Source organism: Podarcis liolepis (assembly GCF_965112155.1).
Source record: "Podarcis liolepis genome assembly, chromosome: 7".
NCBI lineage: Eukaryota > Metazoa > Chordata > Lepidosauria > Squamata > Lacertidae > Podarcis > Podarcis liolepis.
In genome coordinates this window covers 60,506,509-60,522,626 of record NC_139561.1, presented here as the reverse complement: position 1 = coordinate 60,522,626, position 16,118 = coordinate 60,506,509, and the positions used below count along the sequence as shown (strand labels likewise).

Sequence of the window (16,118 nt, the reverse complement as noted above, 5' to 3'; positions counted from 1 at the left end):
GATTGTAAGATGTTCTGACTGATTTTAATATTCTGTTTTTTTACGGTTGTAACTTGCTGCGGGACCTTGTGGTGAAGGATGGGTAAGAAATCCAGTCAGTACCATTACTACTACTACAAATGCCCTGGGAGTTATGTGCATCTTGAGAAAGGAAGGAAAATTCTGCAGCAAGGCCACCCAAACCCTAAGGCTAAATTCTAAGGCCCATGTAAACTATTTCCCTTCAACAAATCTGCATAAAAATGACCAAGTGTTAAAAGAGTAACAAAGAAATAAGCAGCTAAGAAATTCAAACACACTCCTACTGTAGCTGGAAACAAGAGTGAGGATTTATTATTTCCTTCTGTATAACTTTTATAAATATGCCAAGCATGGCAGGAAGCAGCTGTTCCCAAGAACAGACAAGAAGCTGGACATTCTCGCATTTCCCCAGAACACAGCAGCAGTTATAGTGCACTGTTCTCTGCTTCAGTCTGTGCATCTCCACTAAACCTCCTTAGAAACAGACAGAGATCCAGAAGGCAACTGTAGAAAGGGGAGGAGGATGGGGCTGGTTCAAACTTCAAACTCAAATTCAAAGTACTGGGGATCAAAATAATGGATGCGAACATAGCCGTCCTCTCCACCGCTGCTGTAACTGAAAGCAAAAACAAAGCAGAAACAAAGTTATAGATTCAATTCCAGGAGTTCCAGATTTGACCCTGGTGAGATGCACACCCACTTAGAACGCAGGGAGATGGACACCCTTACCTCTTTCCATCAGGGTGGAAAGCGACACTGTTAATAGGGCCAAAGTGGCCCTTGACTCTCCCAAACTCTTCCTCAACACCCAGGTGGAAGAACCTAGAACCACAAAGGAAAAGGCAGTGAGATACAAGCAGCAGAGCCCAGATTTTGATGATGAGAATATCTTCAACATACCTCACTGAAGAGGTAACCATTAACCATTGCCTACTGGTTGCTTGGGGAATTGACTGCATCGCCCCCATCACCCTCTTGCAGGAATAGGAGAAGCCATAATTTGCTCACCTGGCCTCAAACTTGCCAATCCTGGTGGAAGTGGTCGTCACATCCATGGCCTCCTGTCCACCACCCAACACCACCTGCCAAAGAGGGAATGGGGGGTGGGGAGAGAACACCTCAGTCACACACTCCTTTGTAATGTGTTAATGGACCAAGGACTCAAATACATGATGTCTTCGCTTTCTACCACACAGCAAAACATACTGACCAAGGATAGCCTAGCTTCTGTCTACAGTCTGGTAACCTCTAGATTAGATTACTGCAATACATTGTACATGGGGCTGCTTTTGAAGGTGCTTCAGAAATTGCAGCTAGTGCTAGAGTCTTGTGTGTCTTAGGACCCCAATACCTCAAGGACCACCTCTCCCCATATGAGCTGACCTAGACCTTACAATCATCATCGGAGGCCCTTCTCCATGGGGCCCTACCGCAGGAAGTCTGGAGGGTGGCAACATGCAAGAGGCCTTTTTCAGTGCTGGCTCCCTGCTTGTGGAATGCTCCCCACCCCCCAATCACTACATACCATCAGGTGCCAGAGAAAAAACAAGTCTCTTCCACCAGGCCCTTGGCTTTTAATTATCTGTGACCTCCTTCAGTGGGTGGGGCATTTTAAAAATAGGCCTTTTTAAAAAATATGAATGTGTTTCAGTTTTTTCCTGTTGCTGGTTTTAATGTATGTGTTATTTATTGTTGTAAGTCACTGTGGGTAACTTTGGTTTTTTAAAAAGCGACCAATAAGTTTAATAATAAATAAATACTTAAATACATAAATAAATAATATACTGATGTTCCAGTGCCCACCTGAATTCTAGGAACTCTCCCAGCAACCAGACAACAGGGATGATAATCAATACTCTACGCTCTGGCCCACCTGAGTGTCTCCAAGGGGTAGGGAAATAGGGAAGCCTAGCCAATGCTCCCTGCTTGCTCTTTCACTCTTGAGTCTTGCCCCTCCACCTCTCAGTGTATTCTCACATCACACCTACACAATCCTACTGAAGCCAGGTGGAGCTGGCAAAGGAGGCAATGCATAACCAACAGTATATATTCAAAAGGTAACAGTGTCTCGCATCTCTGTGTCACATGGGGAAGATCCTCCACAAGCCTCTGGGACTCTATGAATGTCTAGATATGAGGACGGGTGGGGATGCCCCAGGACAAGGGAGAGGTGCCCCATCTGGCCCACCAACATACATGATCAAAGATGGGGGAGAGGGCTGCGGAGTTCACTGGCCGCTCTGTCCGGAACGTCTTCAGGTGGTCAAGCGTCGTGCAGTCAAACAGCTGCAGAGGAAGAAGTGAATTGGCAGGAGCATTCTTAGCACAAGCATCTCTTAAAGACACAAAGCATCAGAGTCCTGGGAAAGGTCCCAGTTGCCCGCCCTGGGAATGCCACAGCATCATGTCTAACCAGCCGAGCACACAAAGCAGACTTCTCAGTCACTGCGGAGATCACCTAATAGCAACGGCAGCAGGTAGCCCGTCGCAGTGGCCTCAGAAGTCAAGGAGGGCTTCTTCTGCATGATGGTGCATTATGACATGCGCTGATTTATTACACTGTTTTAAGCAATCTTCAGTCCTTTGGCCAGCTGAGACAGGAGTCCCAGGCTGTGCCACCAATTCCAAACCAGGAAACTGATATTTGGTGCAAGCAGCTCTTGTGCCATATCAAACATAAGAGCCTGGCAGCTGGATCAGGCCAATGGCGCATCTAGTTCAGTGGCCAACCAGATGCCCAAATGGGAAGCCTGCAAGCAGGACTCAGGCACCAGAGTACTCCCTCCACCTGTGATTCTTAGCAACGGGGTGTCAGAGGTGTACTGCCTCCAACAGTGGAAGTGGAACCTATTCATAAAAGCCTTCTATTCCAGCACTTCCTAGTGAACTAAAACATGGATGGGGAGTATGAGAAGCTTCCTTTCGAGGTGAACTTTTTACCTCTCAGTGGCTACTAATGGGTTTCGCACACAGTGCCAAGACAATCGCTCACCAATCCCAAATTTCACACTTAAGAGGGCAAATCAGGGAAAGATGCAGGACTCACCTTGGCAGTGTTATCCTTGGAGGCAGTGATGAACATGGTCATGTCTCGAGAGGTCTGAATGTCATTGATCTGTTTGGTGTGCTCCTTGACGTTCATGAGGACCTCTCCTGACTAAGAGAGGAAAGAGAGGTGAAGGAAACTGAGCGCCTCCAGACCAATGGAGGGAGAAACCACATCTTTCTCAAGTTCTGAATATAACAACAACAGTAACACTAATAGAACATATTTACAGTGTTCAATGCATTTCACATATGGCTCAATAATTCATACAACAATCTTGTAAGATGGGACAGTATTACCATCACCATACTGCAGACAGGGAAGGGCTCAGGTAAAAGATGTCAACCAGCTCACATTGTTAGCTACTACAGTTATAGCAGTTGTCATTAGCACCAATCTTACAGAACAGAATTACTATGGTAACTGTTAGAATTAGTGACCCCTAACTGAAGCTCATGGGATGGCCTTCAGATAATCATTCCCTTTCTATCTAATTTACCTCAGAAGGTGGTTATAATGGTAAACAATATTTATTTTAAAGCATTTTTGGCTGCTTTTCTGAGCAAAGCCCATCCAAAACAGCTTACACAATAAAAGAGAGAAAAATAATACAAAACATTAAACTTAAAAACAACAACTCATCCAAGTTCCTCTTTAAAAAAAAAAAAAGAGTCAGGGGAAAATGAACATAATTCAACAGGACTGCAAAGCACATTGGACAAAAAAGAATCCTCATCCAAGTGGCTGGATGTGGTTTGTCACTGGGTTATCAGCTGCGGCTCACAGTTCCAACCCACACTAACCTTTGCGCTGAACTGGTTCAACTCCCCATTCTCATGTCCCGCAATGATGTATTCCCCAAGGGGACCCCAAACAGCGCTGGTGATTTTGGAATCACTACAGGGGATCTTCATGTATGGCTCGTTGTCCTCTGTAGACAATGCAAAAACGGGTGAGAGAGATGCCAAAGGGCAAGGGAGGCAGCCACCCATCCCAACCCTGAGCCCTCCACCTGGTGACCTCACCAATCTGGCTGGAGTCACGGAGGTCAAAGAAGCTCACAAAACACTGGTAGCCCATTTGTTTGTCTGTGGAAAACATGATGATATTCCCTCCAAAGTCGAAGCCGCAGGTACGCACGGCTGAGTTGGTCTTGACCAGAGCAAGCTGCTTCCCTAAGGCAAAAGACATCACACATAAAAAGAGCTTGAAGGAAGGTGTGAAAATCTCTGCATACCAGGTCTGTCAGCTCTGCTACCAGAGGCTTTTGAACCAGAGATGCTGAGGGCTGGATGCTGGTATCTTACTGATGCAAACCCAGTGAGCTGCAGCCCACCTCTTATTGCCAAATAAGCGCCTGCCAAGCTTAGAGTTCAATCCCACACGTTTACCCAAAGGCAAGACCAAATGAATTCCAGTGGAACCTTCTCCCAAGTCAGTCTCAGGTTGATAGGTTTTTAATCAAGCCTTTCCCAACCTGGCACCCATCAGATGTTCTGGACTACAACTCCCATCAGCCTCAGCCATCTTCCACCCTGCCTCACTGCACACAGTGCTCCCATTACTCCACAAAAGATTTTGTTTGAGGTTCTACCTGTCTCACAGTCCCAGAGCCGGCAGCTGTTGTCTGCAGAGCCTGTCAGCACGTGCCTCGTGTCCCCTATAGGAGCAGTCAAGGAACCCCAATGCAATTATGTACAACTTACAGAAAGAGGTGGATATGACTTACTACACAGCTTCAAGTATCCATACTGAATGAATTCCAAAACATGGGTCATCCAACCTTTTGCTGTCAGGTGTCTGGGGCAAAACCTTAACATCTTTCATATGAATCTAAGAATCCAGGGAGTTTCTTTTAACCAATCTGTATTCTTTAAAAAGTAGGTGTTCTTAGGGTTATTCTTACCATCTGCTAATATGTTCAAAGTCATATTTGTATTTGTACTAAATCATTAGCCTCTTACTCAAACTCATGCATCTGATGAATTAGGTAATTGTCTGTGAAAGTCAAGCACTATGACCCTTGTCTCTTTGGTGGTACAGGCAGCTATTAGTGGTCAAAAGTAACATCAGCATTAATGTAAGACCCAGCCACTACTCCAGGAGTAGCCAATGAAGTGCCCATGTTGCTGGACTCAGCTCCCATCAGCTCCAGCCAGAATGGCCAATCAATGGTCAAGGATATAGGGAGCTGGGAATACAGAAATATCCAGAGGACACCATATTGGCTATGCCTCCACTACTCTCTGAAATGCTCACTCCAGCTGCAAAGTCTCTCAAAAGTATCTCAATACTTGAAAAAGGGTCACAAATACACTGATTTCTAAAATCAAAGGATACAGTCAGCATCCACACACCAGACTGCACCAGTATGCCCGCTGTATGTGCCGAGTCTCTCCCCGTTGACAGAGTACCAAACATTAACAATCTGATAAAAGAAGAATAATCATATTATGAAAATGAACCCAAAACAGAAAGACAAGAACAAAATTACCATCCTCTAGTCTACTTGATTTTGGACAATTTATTGACTACTTAATGGCTTGTGAGAAGCAAACAAGTTTGCACTGAATTTTGGTGAGGGGGAAGTACTGGGAGAACTGTTTATATGGTTAACTACAAAACAACAAAATATTTGCCTTCAAAAGGACAAGAGAAAATAATATGCTAAACAGGCAACAATGTATACTTTTTTAAGGCAGCAAGAAGATGCAACTGTGAGAAAGGTGTAGAAAAGAACAGTTCAAGGAAAACATACCGGATCTTTGGCTACTGTGAATAACAAGTCTCCTTCCCTGTTATATTTGATCTGAGTAATTGATCTCTCATGGCCTTGCAACAATATGGGTTTCTGTGAAGAAATGTATTATTAAATCACGTATTCCTTATTATTAATTACCCACCCTTCAACCTAAGGTCTCAGGGTGGGTTACAACATTAAAAGAAGTTTAAAACAACTTTCAAATCATAAAAATAAGGTGGCTCCTCAGCTTAGTTGCTGAGCTGAACATTAGTCACTAAAACCACAAATAACTACAATCAACTTAAGTCTCCAAGCACAGGGTCTGCAATATAAAGTTCTCTCGAATAAGGCCATTTCGGTTAGGCAAGCGAAGGGGGTGAGGGCGGGGAGGGAAGGAAGGAGAAAACTGTCGTCTTAACAACATCGCAAGGCGCTCTGTCTCCCTCGTCTCTGGCTTGTAGAAGAAACAGAGTTCGGCCATTACTACTTTTTAAACCTACCGAGCAAGGAAAGGGGCGGGGTTTTGGATAAAAGGGGGTGTCGGCGTTTGTGCGTAGGGGGGAGAATATCAACAAGACAAGGAGGCAGCCTGGATTTGGGGTGTGGCGGCTTCTGAAAGTGTCGTGCGCGCCCACGGACACGCGTCTCGTTTCTGCGCGGGGCTCGAAAGAAACAAGCATGAAAACAACCCCCAGTGCGGCCTATACAGGCCTACAGGTAAAGCGCACAGGCAGCAAAACAATGCCCGGGTCAATTAAGAAACCTAATTCGATAAATCCGGAGGGCGGCGGGGGAGAAAGGGAGTCTTACCATGGCTGCGGTGAAGAGACGCCACCGGGAACAGGAACGGCGCCACGAGCGAAAAAGGCAAGAGGATCCACTTCCGGCATCAAACCGGAAGGAAAAGCCCGACAGCGGAATTATAGAGATAGGAAAAGGAGAGAGAAGTGCATCCAAAGCTTGGTTTCCGTTTGAGTATTCCCCGTATGCAGGGAGGGTGCGTCACGGAAGAAGATCACAAACACACACACGCAGAAGGGGAACAAAGATCCTAGTCTCGTTCTATCTATGCGGTGAAAAGAATAACAATCCGTTCTAGCGCTCTCTCCTCTATGGTTCCCCCCTCGCGCGCGCCTTCTCTAGCAGGTCGGAAATATAGATACTGCACAGTTCACTGGAGGGACGTCACAAGCGCCTGAGCCACTGGGGAGGGCGGGGAACCTCCCAGGGCCAGGAGTTGGCCGACCACAGAGCTAGGAAGAGAGAGCGACGCCCCGTCTTCTGCCAAAGACATTGTCAATGGCCGACTTCCGTTTTGTACCGGAAAACCATGCTGCGCGTCTCACTAGCCTCTTGCTCGACTGTGGTCCGGTCTGTCGCCATGGTGTCGCCGGGTGAGGAAGTTATTTCCGGTGCCACAGAAATAAAGGCCGGGTGGGGGGACGGTGACCTGGGAACGAGGCCCTCTTAATCGGGAGGGAGGGGAGGGATTCCTTCTGAGTAAGGCGAAGACTTGCAATGGTCTTCGATCTATTTATTTGCAGGCCGCCGTTGTGCCCGCCAGCCGTAGCCTGCATGGCCAATCAGGATGGTCACAGGCTCGCCCTGCCTGCTTTGAAACTGATTTTGAAATCTCTTCCGTCATCAAAGGGTTATTATTTACAAAGACTGGGAAACAAGTTTTGAGGCGGGGAGGGGGAAGTGTCTGCGATTTGTTACCAGAAAACGAGGGGTCCACACTAAGTTCAGCATCAGTTTCTCTTTTTCTCCCCCCCTCCCCTGCTCTCAAGTGGAGATGGGGAACCTGCAGCCCTGCAGACTCCTAATTCCCATCAGCGCCAGCCAGCAGGGTTGGTGGTCTGCAGTGATGGGAACTAGTTCAGGGACATCTGGAGGACCACAGGTTCACCACCTTTGATCTAGGGCAGTGTTTCCCAACCGGTGTTCCGCGGCACACTACTGTGCCGTGAGACATTGGCTGGTGTGCCGTGGGAGGGAGGCGGGCGAGTCGGGCGGTGAGAGGCGGCGGCGGCGAGGATCCGCGTCGAGCCGGGGGCGGCTCCGCGGTGGTGGTGCCGAGCGGCGGGGCAGCGCGTGCAAAAGGGAGGAGCGCGAGACAGCGGAGGAGGAGGAGGCCGGCATGTCCGGGCAGCAGCAGCAACAACAGCAGCAGCAACTCCCGGCGACGGCTCCTCAAGCCCCGCCGCCGCCCCCTCCTCCGCCCGCTATCGCCACCACCACCACAACAGCCGCCGCCGCCTCAGTTGCCGCCGTCCCTCAGTCCCTCGCTCTGCTGCCTCCTCCCACCCCCAAAGCTTGGAGGTTCCCCGGCAAGGGGGAGGAAAAAAACTTTCACTTTCGTGCGTCCCTCCCGGCGTGACGCTGCGCGCTGACGTCACGGGGCGGGGCTTTAATGGTGGTGTGCCGCGAGATTTTTTTCAGTAAACAGGTGTGCCGTTGCCCAAAAAAGTTTGGGAAACACTGATCTAGGGCTTCCCATCACCTCAAATATTGATGCTGTAGTTTATGCTGCTGGAAGTCTTACGGGTGTGGGGGCTCTGGTACCACGTCAAAAGGTGTTGGTGCTGGGGAACTGTTAGACGCTGAACCTTGAATCATTCCCTAACTCATGCATTGAAAAATTCTTGAAAACAATTCTTAGACTGTAGGGATTAGAGTGCTGTGTTGTTGCAGGTGAAGTTGCTGCTTTGGTCTTGGTGGCAGTTCTTTGGGGAGGAACCAATCCATTTTTGAAAAGAGGAACTGAGGGTCTGGAGCGAGTGAAGAGAGAGAGCAGAACTCTACAGCTGCTGGCAGAAATTAAATTCCTTTGCCTCAATTATAAGGTATTGTTGCACACCACTCCAATCTCTAAGTGGTGTTAGATTCCCAGGGGGTCCAGGTGCTTACCCAGGGTTCATGTTTCATTTTGGAAATGAGGCACTGCGGAGACTCTGGTGTCTATGATGCCTGGTCTCTTTACACGTATATACAACCTAAGCCTATGATGGAGGGATTCACAGCATCAATAGCCCAAGAGGGCTTTTCCCACAGCAACAGCCTTGGACTCAAGCAGAAATAAAATGTACTTATTTATTCAAGAGATTTGTATGTTGCCTTTCATAAAATGGTATCATAAGGCAATTCAAGGTACAATTTAAAACACGGTACAATAAACTACAGTAAATGCATGTATAGTAAAATAGATGGTGGTTCAAAAGATTACTAAAACATTGCAATCATAAAACAACAAAGTAGACAAATTTTTTAGCAACACAAAAATTTAAAACATCAGATCTTTAAATGCCTGAGAGTAAAAATGTTTTAACTTGGTACATAAGATAGTAAAGTAAACATGAAGCAAGGGAGGGTGCTTCACAGCTGAGGCACCACAGATGAAAAAGCTCACTGTTGTTACCACCTGTCAGGTTTCTGATGTGGGGGAACACTGCAGAGAACTACTGGGTGGGATGCTACTTGCTTTTGGAGGTGACATGAGAGTAGGTAGTTCTTAGGATGCCTAGATCCTAAGCCATTCATCCTTAGCCTGCAGCCCTCCAGGTGTTTTGGCCTACAACTCCCATGATCCCTAGCTAACAGGACCAGTGGTCAGGGATGATGAGAATTGTAGTCCAAAACATCTGAAGGGCCGAAGGTTGGGGATGCCTGTCCTAAGCTGTAAAGGGCTTTAAAGGTTGAAACTAGCACCTTGCATTGGGCTGGTAAGGAACTGGTAGCCAGTGAAGAACTTTCAGAATTGATATACCGTACTTTGTTCCCAGTGACTCATTCCAGTTAAAATTGTATTTGCCATATTTTGAATCAGTTGCAGCTATTAACAAAAATAGCCCCAATTACAACACATTACAGTAGACCATTGTTCTTCGGTCTTGGTTCCCCAGAAGTTAGACTACAACTCCCATCAGCCCTCACTATTTATGAAGTGGGCTGCAGAACTGTAGGTCAGCAACAGCTGGGGAACCATGTATGAAGAACACTGCAGTAGCCTGAAATGAGGTATTAGCAGCCAAGGTCTTTTCAGGATCTCATTGCAGCTCATTGTCATTTCAAATCCAGTAATCCTGGAGGTCTGACCATGCTGTTATTTTTCATTTTTGCAGTACGTGGTGCCATTTGTGCTCAACCAGTGTGGCTCTTTTGTCTACTATCTTACTTTAGCATCTACAGGTTGGTCCTTAATTACTGCTTAGAGAGGATGTGAGTGATATTTGGGGAAGAGATGCAGACACTTCCAAGTCTTGATTACTGTTTTGTGGCCCAGTTTCAAATAGAACATACTGCGAGTGGGGGGGGGGTGCCATTTTTGAATGCTCCCCTGTGTAAAAACACTAACAAACCTGTAAAGAGAGCCAACTCAACAAGAAGTGAGCTTGCTTAGAACCTGCTCAATTTTTTGTTTGTTTACTGACAGAATGCTTTTCACAAGGGGAGCATTCAAAAACAACACCCCTCACCTACAGCCTGAAGTGGTATCATTCACTCTGTCACCTGCACATTCTACCACTTCATTCTGCTTCATGTGTAGACAGAGCCAGAGTCACCGTGGCTTTTCTGTGTTTATTGTGGGATTGGGGCTCCTCCCACATGCAGGTTTTTTTGCAGTGTCCACATCACATTTCTGGCACAAACACCAGCACATTTTTCATGCATATAACCTGGATTTACTTTTTTTATAGTAAATCTGGTAAGTGTAAAAACCCTAAAACCTGTTGCTTTATTAAGCCCCCCATCTCTGCAATCTCCTTCACTTACTCAAGGGACTGCACTATCATAGGTCAGTCTGGAAGTATCTTCCCTGCAGGCACTTTCCTGCTTGAGGATGGATTGTTCCCATCACAGAGCCATTTCATATTTGTTTGATTAGATCAAATGTTTCAATGGTAACTCTTTCCCTCTTCCATTTCAGACCTGACCTTGGCTGTACCACTTTGTAACTCTCTGGCTCTGATGTTCACATTAGCAACAGGGAAGGTTCTTGGAGAAGACATTGGCGGTGCAAGTAGGTCTCTCTTTTCCTGAGCAGATGCTAACCGTGTCCGCTCCAGCTGTGCCCTTCTTACAACTGTGCCCTTCTTCATAGAGAGCCAACAAGATGTGCATATAAATGAATGCCATATGCACCTCTCTTCCATGAACAAGTTTCATTGAAGTGGATAGCAACAGGGAGCACTTTCAGAGCTTTTGCTTATTTTTCCATTTTTTTTCCTTTAGGGGCAGCACTGGGAATGTTACTGACAGCTTTGGGAGTTGCACTCTGCATAGCTGGGTCTGTACATGAGAAGTCATGACAACCGTATTGGAAGAAGGACAGAATTTGTGGAAGGCAACAGTTCTTCATGCTAATGCTGGCTCTGCTTGTAGGACACATACACAGCATTTTTGGAGGCACCCAGTGGACTCCGCACAAGCTTAGAGCTGTCAAGGCCTGAAGGGAAAGCATTGTCTTCCTTAACCTCTAGCCCCACTGGTTGGCGGCGGGCCCTGGGTGGAATAACTTGGCATTGGGATGCTCCTGCCAGCCTGTCCACAGCAGAACCCTTGAGAGTTCTGGGGGTGCCTTCACATTAGTGGTGCAATAAGGAGCATTTTCAACTTGGGCAGGGTTTGTTCAAAGTGCTCAAGAGAGCAATTTTCTGCAAAGGTGAACTAAAAGTGCAGGAATTCCTGCTAGTGCACACAGAGCTCTGAGGGAGGACAGAGGAGGAAGACAATGGAAGTGCTGAACTGTAAAGCCCCAAACAGCATCATCTGAAGGACTGCTTAGGCCTATGTGGAGTTGCCTAAGCACTGAAATTGGCTTTGGCAGCCCTGCTCTCTGGCCCTAATTAGTTAAGATCAGAAGGGCATGCAGAAAGACTAGGCTGGAGGACAATGTGTTGGGAAAGTCTGGTCTAGGCTAATGCCTAGATTTTTTTCTGTAGATTTACTCTTTGATGCTTATTTTAATTGCTTCTTAATCATAGTATAAGCCACCATAGAAAGTTGTTACCTGGACAGGTGATGTGTAAATGATTGTAAACAAATAAAAACAATACTGCATTTGAGTATGTGCAGAGTGGCTTTTCCCTGTCACTGTGCAACCAAGCTCCGTACCCACCCAAGCTACTGGAATGACAGCACAGGCTTCTAGGCCATCTTGAGTTCCAGCACTAAATAAAAATAAATGAAATAAACCCCTAATGACTCTGGGCAAAGCATAAATCTTATGTTGGCTGCAATTGCAAAGTTTCATGTGTGGACAGCTATACCCTCTTCTTTGGAAACTCCCTGGTGTTTTCAATGAACTCAAGAAAGAGTAATTAGTTGTACACATGTGAGACTTGCAACAGAGTGTTGCAGTGGTTGTTGGGGTTTTTTTTATAAATAAAGATTTTCTTGTTTTACATAAGTGTGTGCATTGCTTCTTTTTCCAGTTGTAAAGTCTTTTCTACAGATTGGTTACATTTGATATGAGACATCAGTGTTGTATACAGTTTAAGATCAGGGAAGAGGAGGGGGGAGAGGAGGGGTGGTGGTGAGTGTTGCAGTGTGGAGTGCAAGATACTCCACCATCATTTATCCCACCCAGTTTCCCATCAACAGTACCCCTCCCCCCAAATCAGTATTCTGTGGCCACTGAACATGTCTGGTCTTCATTTTTCTATTTTTAAAAAATAGCACTCCCCACTCTCCAAGCCTTCAGAAACCCATCCCATGTGTGTAGATTGTCCTTGTATATATACTGCTAATGTAGCAAAGTACAGAAGGAACAAGAAAGCAAAGATTTAAGAAGATAACTGGCTGAAGACACATGTCTCCATTTCACCTTTATTCCACTGAGTGTGGTGGTTTGCATGTGGCGACATCACTGCCTCAATATCACTCAAGGAATAAATAGTTTGTGTAAAACATTATCATAGAGGAGGGCTGTAAAGGGGCAAATTCTCATGTGACTACTGTGTATAGGGAGGTTTCACAAAAATGGCTCCTTATGTGAAAATGTGGCAATAAAATATTGTATGCAAACTTAAGTAGCAATAAAATGAAGGTAAAATCAGCCCTCACTAATAAATGCTCATCATTCTTGTGTCAAAGAAGTGGGTCCAAAATGCTGGATGAGAAGTAGGGATTCAATGATGGAAAGAAAGTTGCATTCTTGAAGGAATATTAAACAAGGTCCTGGAGGGGAAAAAACACCCTGTACTTTAAAACCTACTTTTATGTATACTATACAGTGGGAAACTGGAGAGAGGTTGCCTGGCTCACCTCTTCCAGCTATCTCACTGAAAAGGAAAGAGACCCAGGGGCATTATCAAATTGAAAGCAAAAATGGTTATAGTCTGAACAAGAATTGAGAAAAATGATTATGTTAAGACAGGACTTGCCAGCCTGACTCGCACTGGAACAATGTCTTCCGACCCCCATAAAGCCCCTCAGCCCCCTTCCACAATGAACCCTGCTCTAAGAGACACACCCACAACAGGCAAAGCTGTGACATGAAAAATCAGAAGAGAATCTTCACTTGCTTTCACAAGCATGAAAGCTGGGACCGTGCAAAGTAGCCAGCTCCAGGGAACCACAAGCCCTTCCCTGAAGTTATGGTGGGAGCTGCTCTCCCAATGCTTTCTTCCCCCTGATAGCTGGTAAGAACAGCTACATCTGTTTCTGTGTGACTGGGAACATAGGCTGGAGACCTCCAAGTCGGCAGTCACTCTGGGCTCCCCAACTTCTGTTTCAGGATCAAATACTATGAAGAAGGGAGAGAGGGAGAAAACAGAGCGAGAAAAGGGAGAAATAAGGAAATGAGTTGTGGATGAAGTCTTGTCCTTTGTACAGCACCTAGTGCACTGTTGGTTCTGAAATGAATATTAAACACTAATAAGCACCAGCATACCTTTAGACTCCAGTGGATACTGCCTCTGACAATTTTAGCTATTTGTGGCTGAGCACCCACCCACTGAATTTAAAAGAGGCAAAAGCTGAAGAATCATCCCAGACCCACCAGCTCTTTTCTCAATGGTGGGAGGGTGCTGTAGGCATCATCTTACAAAGGTGTGAACAAGAAGTCACAGCTCCACACCGCAGCACCTGCTCTCCTAGCGTCTCCTCCCCATGCACAGAAGGCACCCCATGGCTCCTTGAGAACTAGCTCTTACGTTCTTACGGCTGGCAATCGCTTGTTGCAGCCACAGCAGCTCCATGGCCAGGTGCTTTCGGTAGTGCTGGAGGTCAGGCACAGCTTGGGGCATCTCTGGTACTTTTTGGAAATGAAGCTCTGTACAACAAAAGGTCAAGAAACTACTCTTAGTCTGGCTCCCCCTTGCCATTCCCCTCCTGTTGGCTCCTCTTCCCTGTCCCCCCCCCCCACTACCAGGTAAGTTTATTGGGGCAGGGACCTGCCTTTTTAGCATAAGCAAAAAGCACTATGTTGGGTGATGATGCTGAAGAACAGAGAAAAACAGTAACTACTGCAAAGCAAAGGAAGACAGTGGGTGGGAGCTTGGAGTCTCAAATTGTTCCACATGCCTTACCTTGGCTCAGCCTTGGAGACTCCATGTCAAGGATCACGCTGCTCCATTCGGACGACATGCTGTTGTGGTGCTGGCCTTCCTCACTGTCTCCTGGCAGGCTGCAGGCATTCCCAGAGGGCCTGCCCACAAGACACTCCTCCTCAGCTTCAGTTACTACCATCACCTCACCTGGAAGGATGCTAGGAAGCTGCATCTTGCAATCAGGGTCTTTTTCAGAGATTAGCTCTTGACAACAAAGCTCTGTCTCCTTTTCATGCAACTTGTTCTTGTTGGCTCCTGGCTCTTGGACACTTAATTCCCTGACTTTTATTGGTTTCTGGACAGACTATAAGACAGAGGAAGAAAAGCACCATTTTCAGTACAAGGCTGCAACAGTAAGCAGCACCCTCGCATTTACTGAAGTCAGTTCTCATTTTCCTCTTCTCTTTCCTTCTGGTGCAATTAAAAGCCAGTGAAAGCACTGCCAGCTTCTACCAAGAGCAGAAAGAACCAGCAACTGTACCTTTGGAAGAAACACTGGCACTGGCATGGAATGCCTGTTCCACTTCAGCCAATCCAGATCCCCTTCAATCTCCTTGACGATGCTCTCATATTCTCCCTTTAAGCTTTGAAATCTCTTCCTGACCAGGTAACCCCTGACATGAGCCTAGGAAGTAAATGAATCATAAAAAAATAACAGTCACAAATTAGGAAGGAATTAGAGGCCATGAGCCCAAGCCTGGATATAACACAGGCCAGTCTTCTAGGGCTGCCATGACTCCCCCCCCCCCCCACTTCCTGGTCTTGTGCTTTAAAAAGCAACCCAACAAGCAGGAATTATACAGTGATGCTTTTTCTATCTCCACCTTTGCCAGGCTGCTGTGGAAGATGCAGGAGAAAGGCCAGTTAGGAAGTTGGCAGTCCTAGTATACTCTGCTCCTGACCCCAATCCCAAAAGAGGAGATGCTGGAGGCAGGAAAGGAAAGAAAGAGGAGCAAAAGGCATATGTATGTGTGCATATTTATATATTACATGCTACCACCACCACTTTTGGGAACTTTTCCCTCTGGGCATTCTTTAACAGAAGCCACCATTTCCATTTAAAAACAGCAGCAGCAGCAAAAAATGTTTTAAGCAGAGCAGTTTATTTGCTGCAAGGGAATCACTGAGGAAAGGGGTGGGATGGGTGAAACGTGTATTTACGCAAAACAGGCCATGTTGGGAAGGGAGAGTATCTGTTTTGCATGCAGAAGCTCCCAGTTTTGCATGCAGAAGCTCCTTTCGCCTGCTTTGCACCCACACCAAGCCTCCCGCCCTCCCAGGGCTGCTGCTCCTTTTCAGGGTCCTCAGGGGGATGATGCCGCGATAGGAAGCCAAACCATGAGGACGAGCAGCCCCAGGTCTGCCTTGAGTGACAGGTCCACCATGCCAACCGGTGCCACCCACCATCCTGGTTCCGGTACCTGCAGCGTCACCAGCACCTTCCTCCTCCTCCTCAGCACTAGCTCCTGCTGCTCTTCCTCGCTCTCCGTCATCTTCTTCGGCTTTGGCTGCCTGCCCAGGCAACCGCGCTTCCCGATGACGTCTCCGACGCGCGACAAGCGAAACCACATGTTCTTATTCTTGCAGTTCCCACGAGCAGTCGCGAGGTGGCGCTGCCTAGGCGCGCTCTTTGTTCTTTAGGCTGCCCACGTTGCAAAGGGGATGTGTTTCTCTCCGATTCCTTAGAGCTGGGCTTCAGCCGGTTTGCCGCTTACTCTCACCTGGCCTCCCCAACACTGGCCCAATCTTCTGGGTC

At 46.8% G+C, this 16,118-nt stretch overlaps 3 protein-coding genes across 6 annotated transcripts; 1 reads left to right on the top strand and 2 right to left on the bottom strand.

The window, feature by feature from the left end:
- Nucleotides 1–305: 305 nt before the first annotated feature.
- EIF3I (eukaryotic translation initiation factor 3 subunit I) lies at nt 306–6,756 on the bottom strand. The gene is made up of 11 exons (XM_083511674.1): nt 6,621–6,756; nt 5,826–5,918; nt 5,408–5,495; nt 4,662–4,727; nt 4,093–4,242; nt 3,871–3,998; nt 3,068–3,178; nt 2,218–2,307; nt 1,030–1,103; nt 751–843; nt 306–637 (listed from the first exon to the last, which is right to left on the bottom strand). The coding sequence occupies exons 1-11, from the start codon at nt 6,621–6,623 to the stop codon at nt 556–558; spliced, it is 978 nt and encodes a 325-aa protein (XP_083367800.1). The 5' UTR covers nt 6,624–6,756; the 3' UTR covers nt 306–555.
- Nucleotides 6,622–12,995, top strand: TMEM234 (transmembrane protein 234; the record flags this gene model as incomplete). 4 transcript variants are annotated; one of them, XR_014528178.1, is made up of 6 exons in its annotated part: nt 6,622–6,883; nt 8,505–8,656; nt 9,932–9,998; nt 10,738–10,830; nt 11,043–11,501; nt 11,539–12,995. XR_014528178.1 is itself a non-coding variant. In XM_083511694.1 (6 exons), the coding sequence occupies 6 exons, from the start codon at nt 7,110–7,112 to the stop codon at nt 11,117–11,119; spliced, it is 591 nt and encodes a 196-aa protein (XP_083367820.1). In that variant the 3' UTR covers nt 11,120–12,995. The 4 variants fall into 4 exon arrangements, 3 of the variants coding, with proteins under 3 accessions (XP_083367819.1, XP_083367821.1, XP_083367820.1); XM_083511694.1 differs by lacking the exon at nt 6,622–6,883 and adding exons at nt 7,105–7,204; nt 7,355–7,461 and having other exon boundaries at nt 11,043–12,995; XM_083511693.1 differs by having other exon boundaries at nt 11,043–12,995.
- IQCC (IQ motif containing C) lies at nt 12,595–15,948 on the bottom strand. The gene is made up of 5 exons (XM_083511687.1): nt 15,784–15,948; nt 14,844–14,987; nt 14,342–14,666; nt 13,967–14,085; nt 12,595–13,557 (listed from the first exon to the last, which is right to left on the bottom strand). Exons 1-5 carry the CDS (start codon nt 15,931–15,933, stop codon nt 13,519–13,521), a joined length of 777 nt encoding a protein of 258 aa, XP_083367813.1. The 5' UTR covers nt 15,934–15,948; the 3' UTR covers nt 12,595–13,518.
- Nucleotides 15,949–16,118: the final 170 nt, after the last annotated feature.

What these genes read in the sequence shown, in the direction of transcription:
- EIF3I (XM_083511674.1), bottom strand. An exon ending in CCGTGACTCCAGCCAGATTG is followed by an intron (nt 3,999 to 4,092) that starts GTGAGGTCACCA and finishes CATTGTCTACAG; the next exon opens with AGGACAACGAGCCATACATG. An exon ending in TTCCACCCTGATGGAAAGAG is followed by an intron (nt 638 to 750) that starts GTAAGGGTGTCC and finishes TTTTGCTTTCAG; the next exon opens with TTACAGCAGCGGTGGAGAGG.
- IQCC (XM_083511687.1), bottom strand. Translation starts at nt 15,933, where the DNA reads ATGTGGTTTCGCTTGTCGCGCGTCGGAGACGTCATCGGGAAGCGCGGT. An exon ending in TGCCAGTGTTTCTTCCAAAG is followed by an intron (nt 14,667 to 14,843) that starts GTACAGTTGCTG and finishes TCTGTCTTATAG; the next exon opens with TCTGTCCAGAAACCAATAAA. An exon ending in CGATTGCCAGCCGTAAGAAC is followed by an intron (nt 13,558 to 13,966) that starts GTAAGAGCTAGT and finishes CCTTCTTCATAG; the next exon opens with TATTTGATCCTGAAACAGAA.